The 21,777-nt window shown below is 42.1% G+C and overlaps 1 protein-coding gene across 1 annotated transcript; it reads left to right on the plus strand.

The window, feature by feature from the left end:
- Positions 1 to 2,962: 2,962 nt before the first annotated feature.
- LOC149305760 (17-beta-hydroxysteroid dehydrogenase type 2-like) lies at positions 2,963 to 20,887 on the plus strand. Its single transcript, XM_089476833.1, has 5 exons — positions 2,963 to 3,248; positions 7,619 to 7,831; positions 8,574 to 8,759; positions 16,157 to 16,294; positions 20,507 to 20,887. Exons 1-5 carry the CDS (start codon positions 2,963 to 2,965, stop codon positions 20,860 to 20,862), a joined length of 1,179 nt encoding a protein of 392 aa, XP_089332959.1. The 3' UTR covers positions 20,863 to 20,887.
- The last annotated feature ends 890 nt before the right edge of the window (positions 20,888 to 21,777 follow it).

A 21,777-nucleotide genomic window follows, 5' to 3' on the forward strand; every position in this document is an offset into this window, starting at 1 on the left:
ATGCAGGAACTCTCAATCAAAGCATCCCCGACAGATGGCCATCCAGCCTCTGCTTAAAGACCTCTAAGGAAGGAGACTCCACTACAATCCAAGGAAGCAGTGTGTTCCACTCTGAAACAGCCCTTATTGTCAGGAAGTTCCTCCTAATGTTGAGGTGCAATCTCTTTTCCTGTAGCTTGCATCCATTGTTCCGGGTCCTGTTCTCTGGAGCAGCAGAAAACAAGCTTTCTCCCTCCCTCTTGACATCCCTTCAAATATTTAAACAGGGCTATCATATCACCTCTTAACCTTCTCCTTCTCTTAACCTAGCTTTTCAGCATCTGGTGAAACTACCTGGAACACACAGCTCTGTTCTCCAACAGAAAGGAAGTGGACAGTGGGTGGAGGTACCATCTGTCCTAGGTGTCAGAGTCTTGTGGGTTATCTCCCAGAAGGAGACAAAGGCACAAATTCTATCGATATGAGGAGCTCAGCACCTGGGGAGGAGGTGGGAAACACTGTGTGCAAATCTCCTGCTTAGCTACCAGAATAGCAGCTTGCTATACAGTATGGGACAGGGCGGATCAGCAGTTACGATGCTGACTCTGACGACTGCAAAATTGGCAGGTTGGCAGTTCAAGGCCCAAGTGCCAATTGATGGAGTGAGCTCCCATCACTAATCTCAGCTTCTGCCAACCATGTAAAAGTGCAAGTAGATAAATAGATACCACTTTGGTGGGAAGGTAACAGTGTTCTATGCAGTCATACTGGCCACATGATCACAGAGCCATCTTTGGCATCATTTTTGTTTCATTAGTTCTTGTGTGTGAGAGAGAGTGTGTGTATGTTGATTATTCCCTAAATAAACTACAAAACCTATTTGGAATTGCATTTCTGTGTGATTTGGAACCAGTATTAAAAGAGTTAAGATCCCAAGGTTATCCGTTGCACTGGCCAAAACATAATTTGATCTATTAATATTCTACTAAAAATGTTAAATTGTGGGTGCCCTCTGGGACCCTAGCATTTTGGGTAACATTGACTTGGTTAGCTTCCTCCTCCCTCTCCCCACCAGTTTTCCTGGTATGCTCTGCTCTACATCCACCTTCTGGCAAATGAGTTAGATTCAACAATGTTCCTTATTCTGTCTCTTTAAGTAAGTGAAAAGAAAGAACCTCCTTGTTGTACCATGATCTGAGAACAAAACCCATTGGATAAGATTTCTGTCTTCATTTATGAATGGGAAAATAGGTTCTGTGTGCAAACCTGTGTTTAAATGACAAGCTGTGAGCAACTGTGGTTGATACTTCATGCATAACACTTAATGAGATCATCAGGGAGTGTCTCTAGGTTTTGATCCAAAAACCTTAGTACTTGGAACAGTTCTGAACTGGCACCTCTAAGCCCATTCCAGCATCTGGCCCTTGATGTGACTGTCCCCAATAGTGGAGATGGACCTGATCTTCAACTGTTTCTAGCATCAATTTACTGGGCAGCAAAAGGAAAGAGAACCAGTTGAGTAAGAGTGGAGAATGGGCTTTGGGGCTGCTAAACCACAGCACCCAGCATTCCTTAACCTTGGCTATGTTTCCTGGGGCAGATGGGATCTACAATCCAACAACATCTGGAAGCCCACACAATCCCCACCTTACCACAGGCTGTAGTTTGTTTAGTCATGTTGTATACCTAAATGCGGTTAACCCCTACACTGGTAGTACTTTTCCAGTACCTACAAGAGCTTTGAGTTTTATGAATTTGAAGACTACATTCAGAGGATTTGAGGATTTAGCACTGAGAACCGAAGTAGCAAACTAGAGCCTTGTGTCAGAAATGGCTAAGGGCCCGAACAGACAGTCCAAAATAAAGCTGCTTTCAGTCATTTTGGAGGTATGCTGTTTAAATGCTGCCTGCTGCCTAAGAGGGTGGAAGCCATACCAAAGCCATGCTCCAGTCCTTAGGACTGGAATGCAGCTTTGGCACAGCTTTTGGCCCCTTAAGATGTGTGTGTCATTTAAACAACATACCTCCAAAGTGACCCGAAGTGGCCTTATTTTGTCCTGTCTGCTCAGGCCATAAGTCCATCCCCACTACAAACCCAAGGATTACATAGGGCAGAGTCATGGAAGTTAAAATGGTATGAAAGTGATAGAATGGTACAGTGGAGATGCATCTTTTGAATCAGGAGAGATAAAGACCTCTAGTTTTATTTTCAGCCTTTCCCTGCATCCACTTTCTCCATGGCATGCACAGTCTTATGAAGAGAAAACTCTATTGTCATGGGATGAAAGAGAGATTCTCATAACACAATGTGTACAACCTGGAGAAGCAGCCGGTTCTTGCTAATGACGTTACACAGCTGCAACTTGGAACAAGTTGATGAAAGAGCAGGCGCTGCACTTATTAAATAAGCACCGTTGGAATGGGAGACATCAAAGGGCAAAGGAAAAGCTGTCCATTTTAATGGAAACAGACTCTCTCTGTCTGTCTGTCTCCTTTAAAGAGCAACATCTGCAAAGGTGTAAATTATGCAACAGCTACAACCTCCCATAAGGGCAAGACCTACTACTTCAGCACTCACGCCTGGTTCTGTCAATCATTATCCAAGCACTGGGTGTCCCTCAGAAGGTGGAGCCCTCTGGGAATAAGAAATAAGAAGGTGAGAGAAAGTGTCCAAGGGCTTCTTTTTGTCTTTTATAAAATCCTGTCTGGCAAGCAGCAGCTGAGGTAAGCCACACCAGGCAAACACATCTCTTCATGCAACTTGATTGTTTGCAATCCTTAAAAAGATCACTCCCACTGCAACGGATATCCCCTCCCCACTCCGTTTCTTCTTTCCAATCTGTGCACATCGAAGAGCTCCTGCCTTATAGCGAGGTGTGAATTTTTGGACCCTGATAAGAATTTATTTTCAATTTTTATCCCCATTATTGTGCTTTCCCCCACCGCTCTTCCGTACCACCTTGGTTGTCGTCTGCTCACCATCATGGTCCTCTACCACTCCGAAGTGGACAATTGCCTGTTGATCTACGCAAGTGCGACCTTGCTCTATGGCGGGACAATTCTTTACCGAGCCAAGAAGAACCGGGTGGAGAAAGCCATTCCTTTCCTCTTGGGCATCCTCTTGCTGTTTGCTTTGGAAATCCTGTGCTTTGCGACCCTGAGGAGCTACCTGGGCTTGAGCTTATTCTCTTTGGCGTGCCTCATCTTTTGCATTTACACACCTACGCAAGCCATGCTGCCTGTGGACTGCAAAGCTGTACTCATCACAGGTAAGAAGAAAAATCTTTTTTAAATTAAGCAATAAAATAATAATATTAGAAATGTCAAGGGAAAGGCTGTGAAACTAACATTTTATACTTGTTTCTGAAACCGAACAATGTCAATTACTTTGCATCCCTGGGGGCATACATTCCTTCATGTATTAATATTAATTTCATCCTCTGTCTGCTTTAAAAAATAGATATATCTTTGGCACAGCAATAAGAGGCCTTTGCACAGAAATTGCATGTGATGTCTACTTTCTTGGCTTCCAGCACAGTCTGTCCTATCCATGTTCTCAGCAGTAAGCCCCATTGAATCCAAAGGGACTGACTGCCAAGTCAGCAAGGATCGAGTAACTGGGTCTGTAATCTCTAAAATCTTTAAAAAGCCACATGCCTGAAATTCTTAACTGGGCTCTTCTTTTTTTATATTGTTTTCCTTTCTCCCTTCATTGCAAATTGCTGATCAAGAGATTCACTGCCGCCAACAGAGAACTCCCAGTTTGTTTGTTTGTTTGTCTTACCAATGTCACCTTCCGCAAAGGCAGGGACACACCGTTTTCACTGGTGACAAGGAGCTCGGAAACAGTGTGCCGGCCTTGATAAATTGCTGCAAAGTGATTCCAAGAACAAACTCCGGCTGTGGGTGTGTATCACACCTATAAACAAATTGCTCATATGACTACATGGTGCCTTGCCAAAGAAAGACCGCTACTATTCAGTGGGGATGACGGAGAGGGGAGCTAGGGAGAGGAACGAAAGAGAAAGAAAATCCATCAGTCGTTGCTAAAAATAATGTCCATTCATACAAAAAAGGGGGTAGTAAACTTGACAGCTCTTGTCCGTGGCTTTTGTTAGGTAAATTCTGCTTTCTGTTTTGTTGTTCTAACAGTTACATGGGCTGGAGTGGTTTGAGCATTGGACTATGACTCTGGAGAGCAGGGTTCGAATCCCAGCTCAGCCATAGAAATCCACTGGGTGGCCATGGGCAAGTCACACTCTCTCAGCCACAGAGGATAGCATTGGCATTCTGAAGAAACTTGCCAAGAAACCGCCATGATAGGGTTAGACTTAGGGTCACCACAAGTCAGAAATGACTTGAAAGCACACAATAACAGCATACTCAATAGTTCGTTTGTTGCTCTTTAGCTCAAGGTGCAAATTCTCTCTGTGTGTCTCAATCTCACTCAGTCTCTATCTCTGCCTGTGTCTTTGGATGCATCTGCACTGCAGAAATAATGCCATTTGACACCACTTTAATTGCCATGGTTCCATCCTACAGAATCCTGGGATTTGTAGTTTGGTGAGGCACCAGCACTCTGTCACTTGTTGTTGTTGGAACCAGTGTGGTGTAGTAATTTGAGCATGGGACGAGGAATCTGGAGATCATAGAAAGCCCTATGATAGATTTGCCTTAGAGACGTCATAAGTCGGAAATGATTTCAAGGCACACAACAACAGCACTCTTTGGCAGAGGCTAAAGACCTTGTAAAACTACAGATCCCAGGATCCCCTAGGATGGAGCTACAGCACTTAAAGTGGTGTCCAACTGCATTAAGTTCACAGTATAGATGCACACTTCTTCTCTCTCTTTCTCTGTCTGTCTCTCAGAAGCCAACACCAAGTAACTGGCCATTATAAACCTGTTTGTGACTTGGAGACTAACTGAATTTGGAGTGCTGCACATTCCCACAATCTAAGGTTGTCAAACTAGACAAACAAATGGCAGCATCCTACTCACATATTGCCACTATTACTCCTATACGTCTTACAACAATGAAAATAGACACCAGCAAAACAGCAACAGTAATGCAGACAGCACATCTTGTACTGTGAAATTGTACCTCTCTCCGAAAATAATAAAACACAGCAATTGCTGAAGTTGGTGCCTTATTCCCAGTCCTTTATTTGCATGAAACTTTATGCAAATCATCCAGACGAATAAAGACATGAGGTTTAAATAGCACTGAATCCCAAATCCAGCTTTTAAGGAACTCAGGTTGCATATTGCCATCATGAGGAAACTCTTCAAGATACCCAACAGTTCTTGGCACTCTGTCAAAACATTTGTGGGGATTTCTCTTCAAATAATAATGACTGGAGATGATCATCACGTTTAGCGTTGTCAAATTACAAGGCTAGTCAATTGACTAGATGCTGTTGTACAGCGGCCCACCACTTTTTAAAATGTCACAATACTTAACAAGAGGTGCGTCTACAGTGTAGAAATAACCCAGTTTGACACCACATTAACCGTCATGGCTCCATCCTACAGAAACCTGGGATTTGTAGTCTTGTGAGGCACCAGCACTCTTTGGCAGGGTAGGCAAAGACCTTGTTGTGGTTGTGGTTGTTGCTGTTGTTGTCTGCCTTCAAGACTTTTTTCGGTGACCGTAAGGGGAACCTATGATGAGGTTTTCTTGGCAAGATTTGTTCAGAGGAGGTTTGCCATTGCCTTCCTTTGAGGCTGAGACCATGCGACTTGCGTAAGGTCACCCAGTGGGCTAAACTACAAATCCCAGGATTCCAAAAAAAAATGGAGCTGCAGCACTTAAAGTGGTCTCAAACTGCATTGTTTAGAGGCACCCAAGAATGAATTAGTTTTGAAATGTAACTTTCCAAGCTCTGGGTAAAGCAGAGGATGAGTCCCTCTCATTTTGTCCCCTTCTTAAAATTCAACCCCCCCCCCCAAAAAAAAATATATATTCTCAGCAAAAAACTTTTGGTTCAGCCTCTCTTGAGAGGTTTCTTTCCCCTTCTTTTTCTTTTTCTTCTTCCCCTTTTTCTTTTTAAGAAGAATGTGCAGACACTGCCTTGGTCTTGCAAATACACATTTTTCTGGATTTCTCAAATCCTCAGCCCTTTAAAAAAAATCCCAATGGCAATCTTAGGCATGCTTTGTTCTGGCTCAAGAGATATAGACTGGTGACAGGCAGACTGTTTAGGCAGATCTTGCCTGGAAAAAGTTTTCAAAAGAACTAATTGGATAAATTAGTGCATTCGTCACATTAAGCAGCTGGCTCAGCCTGGCTGCCGCCGGTGTTCAGAATCCAGAACTATATGCACCTGACTGCAAGTTTGCATCCTCCGGGACCAGGATGGAAACATGATCATAAATAACCTCATTCCATTCACCTGGAAAGAACATTAGCAACAACAAGCCAATAAAAGAATATTGGGGATAACAAAACTTTTCAGCCAATCAGTCTTCCAGGTGTTTTCCTCTAGTGTGTGCATTTCGTATCATCCATCATGATGAAATTCACAATAAATCCACTTCCAAATCAGAGCTTGAGTGCGTCCCTTTTTTTGGCTGCCGGCTGGGGGATTGGGTATCCGCATTACATAATCATAGCAGCTTGATGTCACTTTAATTGCAATGGCACTATTCTATGCCATCCTGGGATTTGTAGTCTTGTGAAGCAGACTCACGTCGACCCTGTGGATGAGGGCAACTCCAAAACTCCCCGTCCTTCACTGCTCTGCTCTGTAAATTCAGACCCATGAGCTCCCTGACTGAATCTAGTCATCTGGTGTGTGGTCTTCCTCTCTTTCTGCTGCCCTTTACCTTTCCTAGCATTATTGTCTTTCCCACTGATTCATGCCTTCTCATGATGTATTCAAAGTATAATATCCTTGATTCAATCATCTTGGCTTCCAGGAAGAGTTCAGGCTTGATCTGTTCAAGGAGCCATTGGTTTGCCTTTTTGGCCAGCCACAGGATCCTCAGGACTCTTCTCCAGCACCGCATCTCAAATGAGTTGATTTTCTTTTTACCCACTTTCTTCACTCTCCAGCTCTCACATCTGTACATGGTGAGGGGGAATACAATGGCATGGATGATTCTAACTTTAGCACTCAGTTATATATCTTTACTCTTTAGGATCTTGTCTAGTTCTTTCATTGCTGCCCTTCCCATTCCTAGTCTTCTTATTTCTTCAGAAGTCCCTGTTCTGATCAATGTTTGATCCAAGGTACAGTAACTCTTTGACTGTTTCAATTTCCTCATTATCTAGGTTGAACTTACATAGGATTCTCTGGGGGGTCTTTATTTTTGTTGTCTTTATGTTCAGCAATAAGCCTGCATTGCTTTCTTCTTTGACCTTCCTTGGTAATTGGTCCACGTCTGTGATGTTTTCCATTAGTATTATGTTGTCATTCACATATCTTAGATTATTGAGATTCCTTCCGCCTATCTTGACTCCTCCTTCTTTTGAGTCTAAAGCCACTTTTATGATATTACTATTAAGAACCATAGCCATGATGATTACATAATTAGAATTCTTATTGCTCCAGATTTTTATAAATGGTTACCAATCTTTCAATAATAATAATAGTAATAATAATCTAATGCATTTTTCAATTTGGGTTCTCTTTAGGTAGTGACAGTGGCATAGGTCATGAGCTGGCAAAGTACCTCGACCACTTGGGATTCACTGTGTTTGCTACGGTTTTAAATGACAAAGGGCCCGGTGCCGAAACACTGAGAAAGACCTGTTCTGAAAGGCTCTCCATCCTGCGAATGGATGTCACCAATTCTGCACAGATTAAAGATGTGTATCTTGAAGTTAAAAGAAAGTTGCAAAATGAAGGTATTTGGGGGGGAGGGGAGGTCTGCATAGATCAAGGGGTGGGAATGTGTCGAGCCACATGTCAACCTCCTTCTAGAGCCTCCAAAACTCTCCCACCCATAAGAACATTTTGAGAAAATAAAAGATGCATGCCTAAGGAAACTCCCACAGGGTGCAATTTTGGGAGAAAAAAGCTACACCTGGGAAAACAGGACAAGTGACGTATTGGCTAACACCCCTAATGTACATCTGCATGTCTTCAAGTCACCTGTCAATTTATGGTAACCCTCTGAATTTCATAGGGTTTCCTTGGACAAGGAATATTTGAAATATGCCATGGCTTTTCTCTGTATATAGCCTACAGCTGCTATTGGAAGCTGTTTAGCTTCCAATATCAGACAGGATCTGGTGCCCTCAGGATAGTTAGGCCTTTTAACATATATATGTCATACTTGTAAGACTGGCTTCTTTAAAATTGTTTTAGATGTGGGCTCAGGACCCAAACAATCTGACTGAATGGATGAATTAAATGAATAGTATAAATAGTGCTTTCTTCTTTTTTAAAAATTTTCACATTTTGTGCAGAGTAAGTCCTAAACTGTGAAAATTCTCATTAGCACAGTATGAGAATTTTTTTGTCAGGGTTTTCCAGTAGTCAAGAGAGACATTTGCTGACTGCTCTTCAACTGTTTCCAAATATTATTTCCATCCTTATTATAGGGGAAAGTTTTATATCTGAACTTTGTGCTTCCTTTCTTTCTAGATCTTTGGGGTGTCATCAACAATGCAGGGATAATGGGATACACTGCTGACGGGGAATTGCTTCCCATGCGTTCTTACAAACAGTGCATGGACGTCAACTTCTTTGGTCCCGTTGAGTTGTCAAAAACCTTCCTGCCCTTGCTCCGGAAATCCAAAGGAAGGCTTATTAACATCTCAAGCTTGGCAGGTGAGTCAAGCTGGGATCTCTGTGGTATTCACCAGCGTACAGACTGTGATCCAAAACACACTGCAGAAATAATCAAGTTTGATATCCCTTTAACTGTCCTGGATCCATGCTAGAAAATCCTGAGAACTGTAGTTTACTGTGGCACCAGCATTGTCTGACAGAAAAGACTAAGGCCCAGTACAGACGGCCAGTTTGCGGTGGCCTGGAGCCAATTCTAGGGTTCCAGCGCATATAGCATCCACACACTCCAGAACCCTAGCATGTATGGGCAGCACCAACTTTACACAGCATCGACCATACATGTCCATGATGTGTCTTGTGTGACACATCCAAAAGGCGCAGTGCAAAAGATACCTCACTGCGACGCTCCAGGGCGCAAATGGCACCTTGGCAGCATCACGGGAAGGAGCTCCTTTTTGCAGCGGATTGTTGTGGTTGTGCAGTTGCTGCAGCAATGATCTGGAGAAGAAAGGGACATCTGTACCAAGATTAAATGTCTCACAAAGCTACAGTTCTCAGAATTCCCTAGCCTTTAGCCAGGGCAGTTAAAGTGGTCTCAAACTGGAGTGCTTCTCCAGTGTTCTGGACATGTAAATCTGTATGGAATATTCCCTGGCTCCATCTGTACTACAGAAATAATGCAGTTTGACGCTCAATGCTAAGGAATCATGGCACAATTCTAAGGAATCCTGAGATTTGGAGTTTGTGATAGCACAGGAGCTATCTGACAGAAAAGGCTAAATATTGAACAAAACTACAGACCCCAGAATTCCATAGCATTGATCCACACCAGTTAAAGTGTTGTCAAGCTGCGTTATTTCTGTAGTGCAGATGCAACCTCTGTGGACCATCCCACTTCTTATTCTTTATAGCTTTTATTCAACATTTTCATGTTAAAATCCCATATTAGAGTTTGGGAAAATTTACTCTGGGACACTGCAGCTTCCAGAATCCCACAGCCAGGATGTCTGGTGATTTTATCTAACCCAGATTGCTCCCCATGAGCTCTGCCTTACACGTTTCTATGCAAATCCAGTTATTATGCCTGTGTCAGCATTCAACTAATAGGTTGTTTAATATGCAAGAATCTTGCATCTTGCCAAGAATGAAACAGAACCCTGGGGAAGCAAATATAAAATCATCAGAACAATACTCCCTTCTTAAAATGAAGGTATTTAATGGTCAGGTCAGGAAGAACTAATGGGTGGTTTGATGGAATCCATTAAACAGGACTCAACTTCTGGAGCTTCATTAGACTATTGCTGGGGGACCTCTTGGTCAGGAACAGAACTGCATCTGGTATCATCTGGTAGCCTTGCAAGTTCTAGCAAAAGTCTTCTGTTAAGAAGGTACTGGATACCTCCTTACACAACAACAGAAATAGGTGATGTCCACTACATCAGCATAGTATAGTAGTTTGATCATTGGACAACAACTCTGAAGACTTGGGTTCAATCCCTGCTCAGTTGTGGAAACCCACTGGGTGACTGGGAAAGTCCCGCTCTCTCAGCCTTAGAGGAAGGCAAAGGCAAACCCCGTCTGAACAAATCTTATCCAGAAAATACCATGATAGGCTTGCCTTAGGATCACCATGAGACAGAAATGGAGATCGAGCATGGTGTAGTGGTTTGAATGTTGGACAATGACTCTGGAGACCAGGGTTCATATCTTGGATCAGCCATGTAAACCCACTGGGTGACCTTTGGCAAGTCACACTCTTTCATCCTCAGAGGGTGGCACTGGCAACCCCTCGCTGAGGAAACCTGGTCAGAAAACCCCATGATAGGCTTGCCTTTAGGATTGCCATCAGTCAGAAAAAACTTGAAGGCACAACAACAGTAACAACTAACCCACAATTATGCTAAAATACCAGATCACTAGTTATTAGTATTTTTAAGGGAAGGAATCAGTTGTCAAGTGATGGAAAAGACCTCACCCTTGAGTCCTAGGAGTAAGGCTATCAATCAGGCTAACAAATACAGGTCTACATGGATCTACTATAAACTCCCTATTGTTGTAAGAATGGTATCTTGCAGATATGGCCTAAATCCAATTGCTAAGTGTAACAGATCCATCGAATCAATGGGATTTACATAAGAGTTGACCTACCTACCATTCAACAACTGAACCTGTGGTAGTTGACATCAGTTATTGGCTTTAGGCCTATGGAAACCGTTAAAGAGATTGATGGCTCTAACTTTTAGTTTTCCAGCAAGCGCAATGCAGTGATTTCACCAAACATATCACTTAAAATCCGACTCTCTGCCATCCTCAGAACAAGCCTACAGCATGAGATCCATTTGCGCATTGTAGAAACCAATGTCTCATGCATCTTTAAAAATTCTCACCTGTCTTTGGGGGCTTCTTAAGTGTTTGTTATAATGGAAACACGAGTCGCTTTCGGCACTGTTGTTCGGTAGCCGAGGAATTATTTCTCTCCCGGAATGTCATTCAGACTGTTGAGACTTCCTTTCTGACATCGGGGATTGATGAAGACAGGGTAAAATGAGGCAATAGCAAACTTGTTTAAAATGTCGCCTCATCTCCTCTCTGCTGTTTTGGGCTCTGTCTTCAGCATGGCAGGCATCCAGACGCTGAATCAAATGGCAGATGCATTTATCAATTTCAGCAGGTGGGGGGGAAAAGCTGGTTTGTCAAAAGTGTCAGTATCACTTAGGGCTTTACAGAAAATAGCAGAGAAAAGAATCAACTGAGAACCTCCTGAATGACAAGCTGATAAATATGCATTGTCCTGTGGTCACTTATATATGTGTGTGTGTGTGTCTATGTCTGTGTCTGTGTCTGTCTGTGGTTATCTGACTATGTGTGACTATAGGCACTATATTCACTGGTGGCACCTGTAATCCTCTACAGAGGTTAGCATTTTCTTTCCAGAATCTTCTATTATAGCAGGGGTGCAATACATATCATGGAAATCTTGGTGCTTTGTTGTTGTTGTTGTTGTTGTTGTTGTTGTTGTTGTGTGCCTTCAAGTCACTTCTGATTTACAGCAATTCTAGAGCAAACGTAACGTGAAGATTTCTTGGCAAATTTCTTCAGAGGCCATCTTCTGAGAGAATGTGATGGAACCTAATGGGTTTCCATGGCTGATCTAGGATTCAAACCCCAATCTCCTAGTGTCCTAGTCCACCATTCAAACCATTATACCACTAGGTATGTTATGATGGGGTAATTTAGGATTATTCTGGTGTAACTATCTTTTTCCAGATGTTCCCAGAAAGGTATCCAGTACCTCTTTAAATAATGTTTCTCTCCTGGGGCAGTGTTGTCCCCATCCTTGGTGTCACCCGGTGCTCCTGAAATTATATCTGGTCACATTTCCAAGATGGAAATGATGAATTATTAGATTTTCCAAAGTTGTGTTCTTGTTGTGATGGAAAATACCTTGTTGTGATGGAAAGGTTTCCTTGCACTTCCTTGCAGTGCAGAATGGACTCCCGGCAGATTATTGTCAGTCTGTACTCAAGAAATTTCCCTTAAGGCAGTCTTTTCCACTGTCCAGCAGTCCTTGCTGTTGCATGTTTTTCCTAAACATCAGCCAGTATTGGCTGCCCTGCCATGAATACCTATTTGTTCTGGAGCATCAAAAAAGCTGTCAGTCCCATCTTCTACCTGACAGCCCTCAAGATATTTGAAGACAGCTTTCACATTTCTTCTAAGTCATTTCTTTGCCAGGCTAATTGCTGCCTGCTCTTTCAGGCATCCCTCATATGAGAAAGGTGTGAAAACACTTAGCATGTTTAGCCTGGGGAGAAAAATGAGGAGATTAAAGAAAATGATGACAGTTATTTCCAGATAGGTGAGGCTTTGTTTAGAGCAGGGGTGGGACAGCTCTGGGACTTAGTATAGGTCCCACTACCCCTGAGAATTATAGCAATTGGGGGAAAATGGGGAAATCAATCCAGGACCGGCTGAACTCTTATATTTGTTTTTCCGACACCCTCTTTGCATGCTTTTTAGAGCAAAGCAAAGCATGGGAAGGAAAAGAATAGCTTCGCTGATATTAGTTATGATGTTTTAAGTTAGACTTGTGGCCTCAGAACTGTTTCCTATTTGCGTTTATGACTATAATGTCATTGCCACAATCATAAATGCTTTCCATACCCACCTTACAAACCAGCCAGTGAATGGAGTTCTGTGTGCTGGCAAGCAGGGCACCAAAGAAGGATACCTCCAGTCCTTTCCCTTGAGCATCTGACAGTGTGCAAAGATATTGTGATAGGATCCCACAGGGGCCCCAGTTCTGTGGCTCACTGGTGGGATGGGATTGGATGCATCATCCTTCAGTGCCTCCTTCAGCACCACACAAACCTCTGTCCTCTCATGTAGTTGGCTAGATTTTGAAGTGGATTTCAGGGGCCAGATTGGGAGAGAGATTGTAGTCACTACATGCTGGCTATGTGTCTGATACAGGACCTCAGCCCTTATTTTTAACAGGACAAATAAGACTATACACACACACACACACACACACTAAAACTATCCACATTTAAAATCCATCATTTAAAAATCATCTGGATAAGTCTTCCAGAAGAGACCGGTCTGCAGTGCTGTTTTAAATTTCTTCCTTCCTGATATTCCTTCCTGGTAAAAATGGAATTTGGGAGGAATGGAATATAAGGCAGAGCAACCTACAGAACAATGAAGGAAAGGAAGTAAGGCAAATCTACCCATCCCTAGGGAGAACATTTATATAATAGCTTTGTCTCACATGCCTTTTCCACGGTCTGGACCATGTGTGTGAACATTGCACATGTGTCTCTTCATAAGGGGTAGGTTGGACCATGACTACGATGCAACAGCAGTTCCATCTGTGTAATGGGAGCAGTCACAAGATTGCCATCAAGGAAACAGCGTTTTAACATATGTTTCCCATTGTCATCAATAAACTTTAGGAAAACAGTTTCATTATGTTCAGTCTGTACTTGCCTGGGTGCACATTGATGTCTCGAAAGTCAATTTGATCTCATTACAGGCAGGAGATAAACTGGTTAGTGGGAAATGTGTACTATGTGTTTCACAAGGACAGGGAACAAGCAGTCATGATGGTATGTTGTTAAGATTCTTACCTTTTGTCTGATGTTATCTCTTTGAGAGCTTTTGCATTGAGACGCTAGAGAGGGAAAGACATGGGAAAGTTGAATTCTAAACATTTTGTCCCAATAGATTAGACCTATTGACTCATTTGCTGACTAGTGAATTACTACACAGATAACTACACTTGTAAGAGCCAGCATGGTGTAGTGGGTTGAGCATTGGACTAGGACTCTGGAGACTGGAGTTTGAATCCTAGTTCTGCTATTGGGTGACCTTTGGCAAGTCACACTCTCTCAGCCTCAGATGATAGCAAAGGCAAGCCTCCTTGGAAGAAACTTGCCAAGAAAACCCCATGAAAAGTTTGCCTTAGGGTCACCGTAAGAAAGGACTTGAAGGCACACAACAACAACAACACATATAAACCACAGCTTTCTTTAGTAGCAACTACTACTAGTTCACTTTCTCAAGTTATATACAGTTCCAGTTTCTCTTGCCTCCATTTGAATCAAACAAATTCAAGTGCTTTGTAATTCAAATATGAAGAAATGTCAGAGTTTGGTAAATTCTTGTCCAAAGGAAAATTCTCACTCATCCTTACAAAGTGAGGAGATGTTTAACTGCCTTCCAGTGCTCTTTTTCAAAAAATGTAAGCAATATTTATACAATACTGGAGGTACCCTTCACCAAAGGAGTTGCCATTGACATCTGAAAAGGGAAAAAGAAACATCCCAAATGGGGAGCCTGGTTTGAAGAAAAGAAACAGAATATCAGAAGCAGTGGTAGGATTCAAAGATATAGCTGTGTTAGTCTGTAGAATCAGTAAGTAGAGAGATCTTGTAGCACCTTTGAGACTAACTGATAGAAATGAATTGGCAGAATGAGCTTTTGTAGACTTCCGTCTACTTCCTAAAATGCGTTTGGTGGAGTGGAAGCCACATTTGGTGGATTTGGTGGAGTTGAAACAGTGGTTGACCTTGCTAATATATCCTGGAAGGGATGAAAGTGATGGCAATATCTTTATGGGATGAACCAAATGGCACAAAATACATGATGCAAGCTTTGAAGGCTCCACTAGGTTCTTCATCAGGCAAAGGTGTTGAAAAGCATATAGAAGAAAGAAAAAGGAAAAATGATGTTGGAGTCATTGGTCTACGTTTTGTCCAGATGATGTTGTTAAGTGAAGGTGGTACAGAGAGATATTCATGTAGGATGAAGCCATTCCTCTCTTTTGGTCTTGTGGGTTCTGGGAGACAAAATGTAAACTCCATTAGCAACACAAAAAGAAACCTCCTTTGAGATCCAGGTTGTTCTTTGTCCAGATAAAGGATGAGAGTCATAGCTCACTTGAATTGGTTGTAATAAAGTGTAGAAGTGACTACAGTAAAGTATGGGGATGGGGATGGTGGTAGCAGAAGGTCTAATGGAAATGGGGCAAGATGAGTGGGGAGGGCTCTTGTTTCAACCAAGGGACGCCAATAACTCTGACCACAGACCCACAAATTTTCAGGAGGACAAAACAAGACTTCCTTCTCATCTCTGGTTCTCTGTTAATGTACAGGCCATGGGGGCCCTTAGTAGCCATGGTTTTCTGAAGATCACTTCAATGGAAGTTGTAGAAGCTGTAGTTTGCTGAGATAGGGAAGGAGTAGCATGGAAGAATAGCTGGGAAGAAGGTGATGAAGAGATTTATGGGATATGAAGGTTAACACATTCAAATTGACTCTGAATTCCAGTAGGCAACTTCTCAAGCTTTAGGATGGTAGGTTGGTAATGAAAGAACTCAGCTCATTTCAGAGCAAATCCAACCTAAGCAGGCTGGAGAAATCATCCATCCTTTGCACCTTGTACATGCTCTGTACAGTTTGTACTCTCCTATTTATCACAATGGGGACAAAACATAGTAACCCATTTATTGACCCAGTGTTGTATCCTGTACGATCTATTTCCCCTCAGAACTGGATGCCGAATTGTGGTGATTCCCACTCACACACTTAACCCACCCAATAATACTCCAGGACTTTCCATATTACCTGGGAGTAACCACAGTAAACACAGTGGGCTTTCGTCCAAGTGGACATACCTTCAATTGTCGTGGAAATGCCAAAGCCTGGTTCCATTACTGAGGAGGGAAAAGGAGAAATGAATAAATCAAGAGGCAGCTGCTTGCAGTTGGCAAGAACTTCTACATTTTTGTTTGGTTTGGTTTTGCAGCTGCTAGCAAACAGGTCCCCTTCCGCACCTTGCATTTAACCTCAGCCTAAAATTCAGTGAGGCTTATAATCATCCATTTTAAATTACCAGCGGAGAGAGTGAGTAGCCAGTTTTGATTCTTCCCATAGGAGGCATCCCAATGCCGCGATTTGCTGCCTATGGAGCATCCAAAGCCGCTCTGTCCATGTTTTCTGGAGTGATGAGGCAGGAGCTGTCAAAATGGGGCATCAAAGTAGTTGCCATTCATCCATCAGCCTTCAGGACAGGTAAGTTGCTGGCTTTTTATTTAGTTCCTGAGCTCGGTGGACTTTTGGGTTGGAAGCCTCCTCAGCAGTGGGATCTGATGGACTTCATACCGGTTAGACGAACATGCATCTAATTTTGATTTCAATTTGAACTTTAAAAGAACTATGTTTAGGTCACAGTCTAATTTGGGGATAGGGAACAGCACCGAGGACATCTCCTTTAAAGTTGACTTAGAGTGGATTAGCCACCCCATGGATACGATGCAACTGCCATGTGCAACCAATAGGGACCAATGTTTTGAAGTAGAAATTACAAATGGCTTCACATCCTTGGTATTTTTACCCACCTGGATGTGCAAAATCTATTTGGGCTTTTTCAGATTCCAGATAGAATTTGTCTCTGAAATAAATCACATCAGGCAATAGCCACAATCCTGGACAACACAGGAGCAGCAGCAAAACATGTAAGAAAGCCAGTGTGGTGCAGTGGTTTGGGTGTTGGACTAGGACTCTGGGAGGACAGGGTTCAAAAGGCTGCGCAGTCACAGAAACCCACTGGGTGACCTTGGTCACGTCACACTTTCTCAGCCTCAGACGAAGGCAATGGAAAACCCCCTCTGGACACATCTTGCCAGGAAGACCCTGTGATAGGTTAGGGCTGCCATAAGTCAGAAATGACTCAAAGGCACATAACAACAACAGACAGTTCAAACACTTGAATGTTTGCACACGTTTTCATAGAACTGTTTTGCGTGAGACAACTCAGATGGAAAATGAGGCAGAGCAGTAGTTGGAACTGGGATTTGGCAGGTGCCAGAAAGGAGAGTTTGTAGCGGATGTGAAGACCATGAAGATAGCCCTCCACACCCTTTCCAGAAAGAGATATTAGTGCATATAAGCCACACTTATGTGTGTGCATATCACTAACCGAGTGCCATACCTTATTTTGGAAAAGACAATGATTGTGTTTAAATGAGGGAAAGCAGAGCTTGGAAAGAATGTGCGATAAGTAACGCAATTAACTCTCTCTTGAGATTTTGTTTTGATAATGAGGAAGCAGCAAAGCCGCCTAGCGAATATAATTCAGCAAAGATCCTTCTTGGTATGAAGCATGGTCATCGCTCGCTTCATTCTCAGGCCCAAGAATTGAGCACTGCAACTCTTCTGTGCACATTAGTTGAGATTATGAAGATGTTTGCACATATGTTTTGCATTTTCTTTTCAATTTTTAAAATTTCATTTTATTTTGCATTTTGAGATTTTATTATTATTATTATTATTATTGCAAAAATCTTGTTTGGGCAAAAAAAGCCCATTATTATTATTATTATTATTATTTGTGGGAAAACACGTAGCACAAAAAAAATCAAGGAGAAAAATGCTCTTTTGGGAAAAAGATGCTGTTTGCCACATAAAAACTTCTTTTTGGCACAATTACATTTTTCGACAAAAGGAGTCCCAACATGTGAAAAAATTTCATTTTGACCATTTTACTGATGGAGTGTTTTGCTATTTGAAGACTTGCTTTCTTGTTCACTCAGAATTGTGAGGATTTTTTACATCTATATTTGGAGCAATCTTTTCCTAATTGCTCTTTAAGGAAATTTTGAGGAACATTTTGACAGGGTTTTTTTCAAGTTTTATGCGATTCTTTTATCAATCCTAGGTTTTTGTGTTTTTATGTCAAGAATTAAGGAAAAGTAATGTGTTTTTTTTAATGACCAAGGCAAAAAGTAATGAATCATAGAATCATAGAGACCGCAAGGGCCATCCAATCCAGCCCCACTCTGCCATGCAGGAACTCTCAGTCAAAGCATCCCCATCAGATGGCCATCCAGCCTCTGCTTAAATGTAAAATGGTTTTTAAAAAGCACAGCAGTGAGTAGTGACCATTGTTTCCTAAAAACCAGAAGGAATAATGGAAATTGATTACTTTTTTAAAAAAATAAGCATTCCAAAATTGGGGAGAATTTAATCATTTTTTCCCTTCCTTGGGTCTTGAAAGGCCCCAAGGAATTGCTGTCTTTTATAAATCCCAGTTGAGGTTGGAGGGGGGGAAACAATTTAGCTTATTAAATGCTAACTGCTGCACCAATTCCCACAGTCACTTTGAAAGCTGTATTATTTTCAGTTTATGACTTTTTTAATAGCCTAAGAACTGAAATGTGATTATGGAGACTTTGGCCAAGTTATTACATCAAGCAAGCGGAGCGTAACACTCCACACTCGCAATTCACACATGCGCACATAGATAAATGCACACATAGATGAAATGACCCCTTTCTCTTTCTTCCCCATAGAGCTTAGACCAGCAATAGCATTTACATTTCTATACCATTACATTTCTATAGAGAACTCAGCATCCTTTACAATCTATAAACCAATTGGCCCCAACAAGCTGGGTACTCATTTTATCGACCTACAAAAGGATGGAAGACTGAGGAGATTATCACATGTCTGTTCTCACCCAACCCAGGCATGGGTGGGCACAGGCTTGAATGGGTGAAAACTGATCTTATTGCACACCTTTTTCCCCAACTCAGCCGCATCGCATGCCTGCTCTGGACTCCTGGGGTACTTTTTCCAACCTCTGATACTTTCCCGTCCTTCAAAAAATATGCAAGGAGTCTGGATAGGGTATGCGATGCAGCTGAGTTGGGCAAAAAGGCATGCAATAAGATCCATTTTCACCCATTCAAGCCCAGGCCCAGCCTGTGCCTGGATCACATAAAAATAGACGTGTGATAATCTCCTGAGCCAACCTTGGAGCCCTAGGGATCAATGTTGTGTCTGCGGTACGGACATTTAACCACTGTGCCACCAGAGCTTTGTAACTATTCATATCATCATTGTTTGAATTGTCTGCTGAATCCTTCCTCTGGCCCTAGTAAGCAGCAGAAGTAGCAAAGCCCTTCTTGGGACTTTTATGCTTCTGGTGGGGAGGTTTTAGATTGGCACAAAGGATTAGAGCAGTGGTTCCCAAACTGTGGTCCTCCAGATGTTTTGGACTCTTAGAAATCCTGATTGTTGGCCAAACTGGCTAGGATTTCTGGGAGTTGGAGTTCAAAACACCTGGAGGACCAAAATTTGGGAAATACTGGACTATAGAGTTGCTTCACCTCAAAAGGGACATGTTCATGTGTAAGCTTCACTGGGGCATGCATTTATCAGTAACCAGATGCCTCCCATGGTTACACATATCTGAGGCAGAATGGCATAGTAGTGTTGATTCCTCACCCTTGGTTTCACACGTTACATGCTCTTGTTGGGACAGTTATACACTGGAGCCTTGGTATCTGCTGAGGTTTGGTCCCAGGAAGCTCACATCCCATTAAATACAAGGGCATAGTAAAATTGTGCTCCTTATGTGAAATGGCAAAATCAAAGTTTGCTTTTTTTTTTTTTTTTTTTTTGGAATTTGTATATTTTTTTAATGTTTCCAAACCATGGATGCTTCAGTCCATGGATCTAGAGGGCCAACTGTATTCTGCTTCATCAACCAGTGGCACTGTGTCTCTGGGAATTACTTGCTGAGAAACATAAATGGGAAAGTGCTATTGCATACATGTCTGCCTGCAAATTTCCCATATACATTTGCTTGGCTACTGTGGGAAACAGGAAGCTGGGTTACATCCAGCTCTTTTCTACTCTTGCTTCCAAAACCACTCTTCTTTTTGAGTTATGAACTGGGTCATCATCATTTAGATCAAAAGAGAGACTATAGCTCGGTACAGACTGCCGGAAAGTGGGCAGTCTGGGGCCAATTTTAGAGTTCAGGATTGTGGAGCAACTGCATGTTGTTGAGTGTTACTGCATGGCGGCAGCACCATCATGACTCAGCCCTGTCCATATGAGGGCCGCCATGATGATGCAAGTGTGGCACAGCATCTAAAAATTGCTGCGATGTGCATGCATCATCACTGTGCGCCAGTGTGCCAGTGGGGCAGTCATGGTGCCTGCCATAGAGACTAAAAAGAACTCTCTTTCAGCGGGCTCTTTTTACTCCTGATGGAGGCCGCATTGTTTGGTTGGTGCAGCCTCCATCAGGAGCAAAATTGAGTGGCTCCAGTCCGCCCTTTCGGGAATGTCTGTCGAGCCCCTATGTTCCAGTACTGAAGAAAAATACTACCTAGAAGACCTCTATCACACATTTTCTCTTGTTTTATTCTCATTCAAACAGTCTTTCATATTAAGAAGCCCATGTATTCATATACAAACTGTTTCATTTTCTAGGTATCCAGGGAAATCCTGAGCTCTGGAATAAGGAAGAACAGAACCTTCTTGACAATCTCACACCAGATGTGAAGAAAGATTATGGTGAAGATTACATCCACTCGATGAAGACCATGCTTATTCACATTCCCTCTTTTTCAGCGTCTGATTTTTCACCTGTACTCTATGATGTTACGCATGCATTACTGGCAGTGCATCCACACGGTTTATACACTCCTGGCAAGAATGCCTACAAATTCCTGCTCCTCTTCTGCTATTCACCTCTGTGGTTTTATGACTTTTTCATGAGCAAATGTATGAGTCCACCGAGCATACCCAGTGCTCTAAGAGTCGCTGAGACCAAAAGCAAGAACTAAGAGACAGATCTGGGAGCAGATGCGTTTTTCCCCCAAATTCCAACCAATAATGCTTTAGAAAACGGTAATACTTTAGAAAACCATTGGTCCACATTCTTTGTTTGTGAACCATTGGTTCATGATCTTTATTTGTGAAGATGTGAATGGTGGATTTTTTAAGGGTTGTTTTTTTAATGCTCTGCTGCAATCGTTGCATGACATGCAAAGTAGGAAGCATCTGGCTTTATGGCCAGTAGTTTCTCATATCATCGCCTTGTATATTTTACCTTTTATTTTTTCCTACCTTTTTTGGTTTAGTGTTTTTTACTATAACAAAGGCTGAGCTTATTTGTATTTTATGAGCATTCGTTGCAATGCCAATACCTGCCTTCCTTTTCCAATAACTTCTTGGCTCTCATCATATTCTTCTTACTCTCTCAGTTGCCCTCATTGACACAAGCACATTTCCAAATTATGTTCGATTACATAACGTTATGATATCATAATTTACCATGCCCCTTTTTCATGGGACAGAGGCATGTGCTTGTAGATTGGGATAATGGATCAGATTCTTTGCTGCCATCTTCACTCTTGACATTCATATGGTTTGATAAAAATGTGAATATATGTTATGCATGCATATTTTTTTTGCTTGCAGATTTCTCTCTATACAATCAGGAATCCTAGGGAGGAAAATAGAGCCCCTGATTGGTTTTAGTGTACTATGTATATAAGCTTTATTTGGGTTTTCAGATGAATTAACAGAAGCAAAGTAGCAGGGAGTATTCTACTTGTCTCTTCACTCATTCTTTGTTGTTTATAGAAACCTACTTGTAACTATGTGCAAGCCTAGCTCTGCTAACATGTCCTTATTTTAACCAAACACAGAATTGAAATGCAAGATTGGTTGTTGGCTTATGACCTTTGGCTTGTTTA

Source organism: Sceloporus occidentalis, unplaced genomic scaffold (assembly GCF_023333645.1).
Source record: "Sceloporus occidentalis isolate IW3139 unplaced genomic scaffold, rSceOcc1.0.p SCAF_10, whole genome shotgun sequence".
In the NCBI taxonomy this organism is placed as follows: domain Eukaryota; kingdom Metazoa; phylum Chordata; class Lepidosauria; order Squamata; family Phrynosomatidae; genus Sceloporus; species Sceloporus occidentalis.

Excerpts from the sequence above, each read along its gene's own strand:
- LOC149305760 (XM_089476833.1), top strand. The coding sequence starts at position 2,963 with ATGGTCCTCTACCACTCCGAAGTGGACAATTGCCTGTTGATCTACGCA. Across the intron at positions 3,249-7,618 it reads CAAAGCTGTACTCATCACAG|GTAGTGACAGTGGCATAGGT; the intron begins GTAAGAAGAAAA and ends GGTTCTCTTTAG. Across the intron at positions 8,760-16,156 it reads TAACATCTCAAGCTTGGCAG|GAGGCATCCCAATGCCGCGA; the intron begins GTGAGTCAAGCT and ends TTCTTCCCATAG.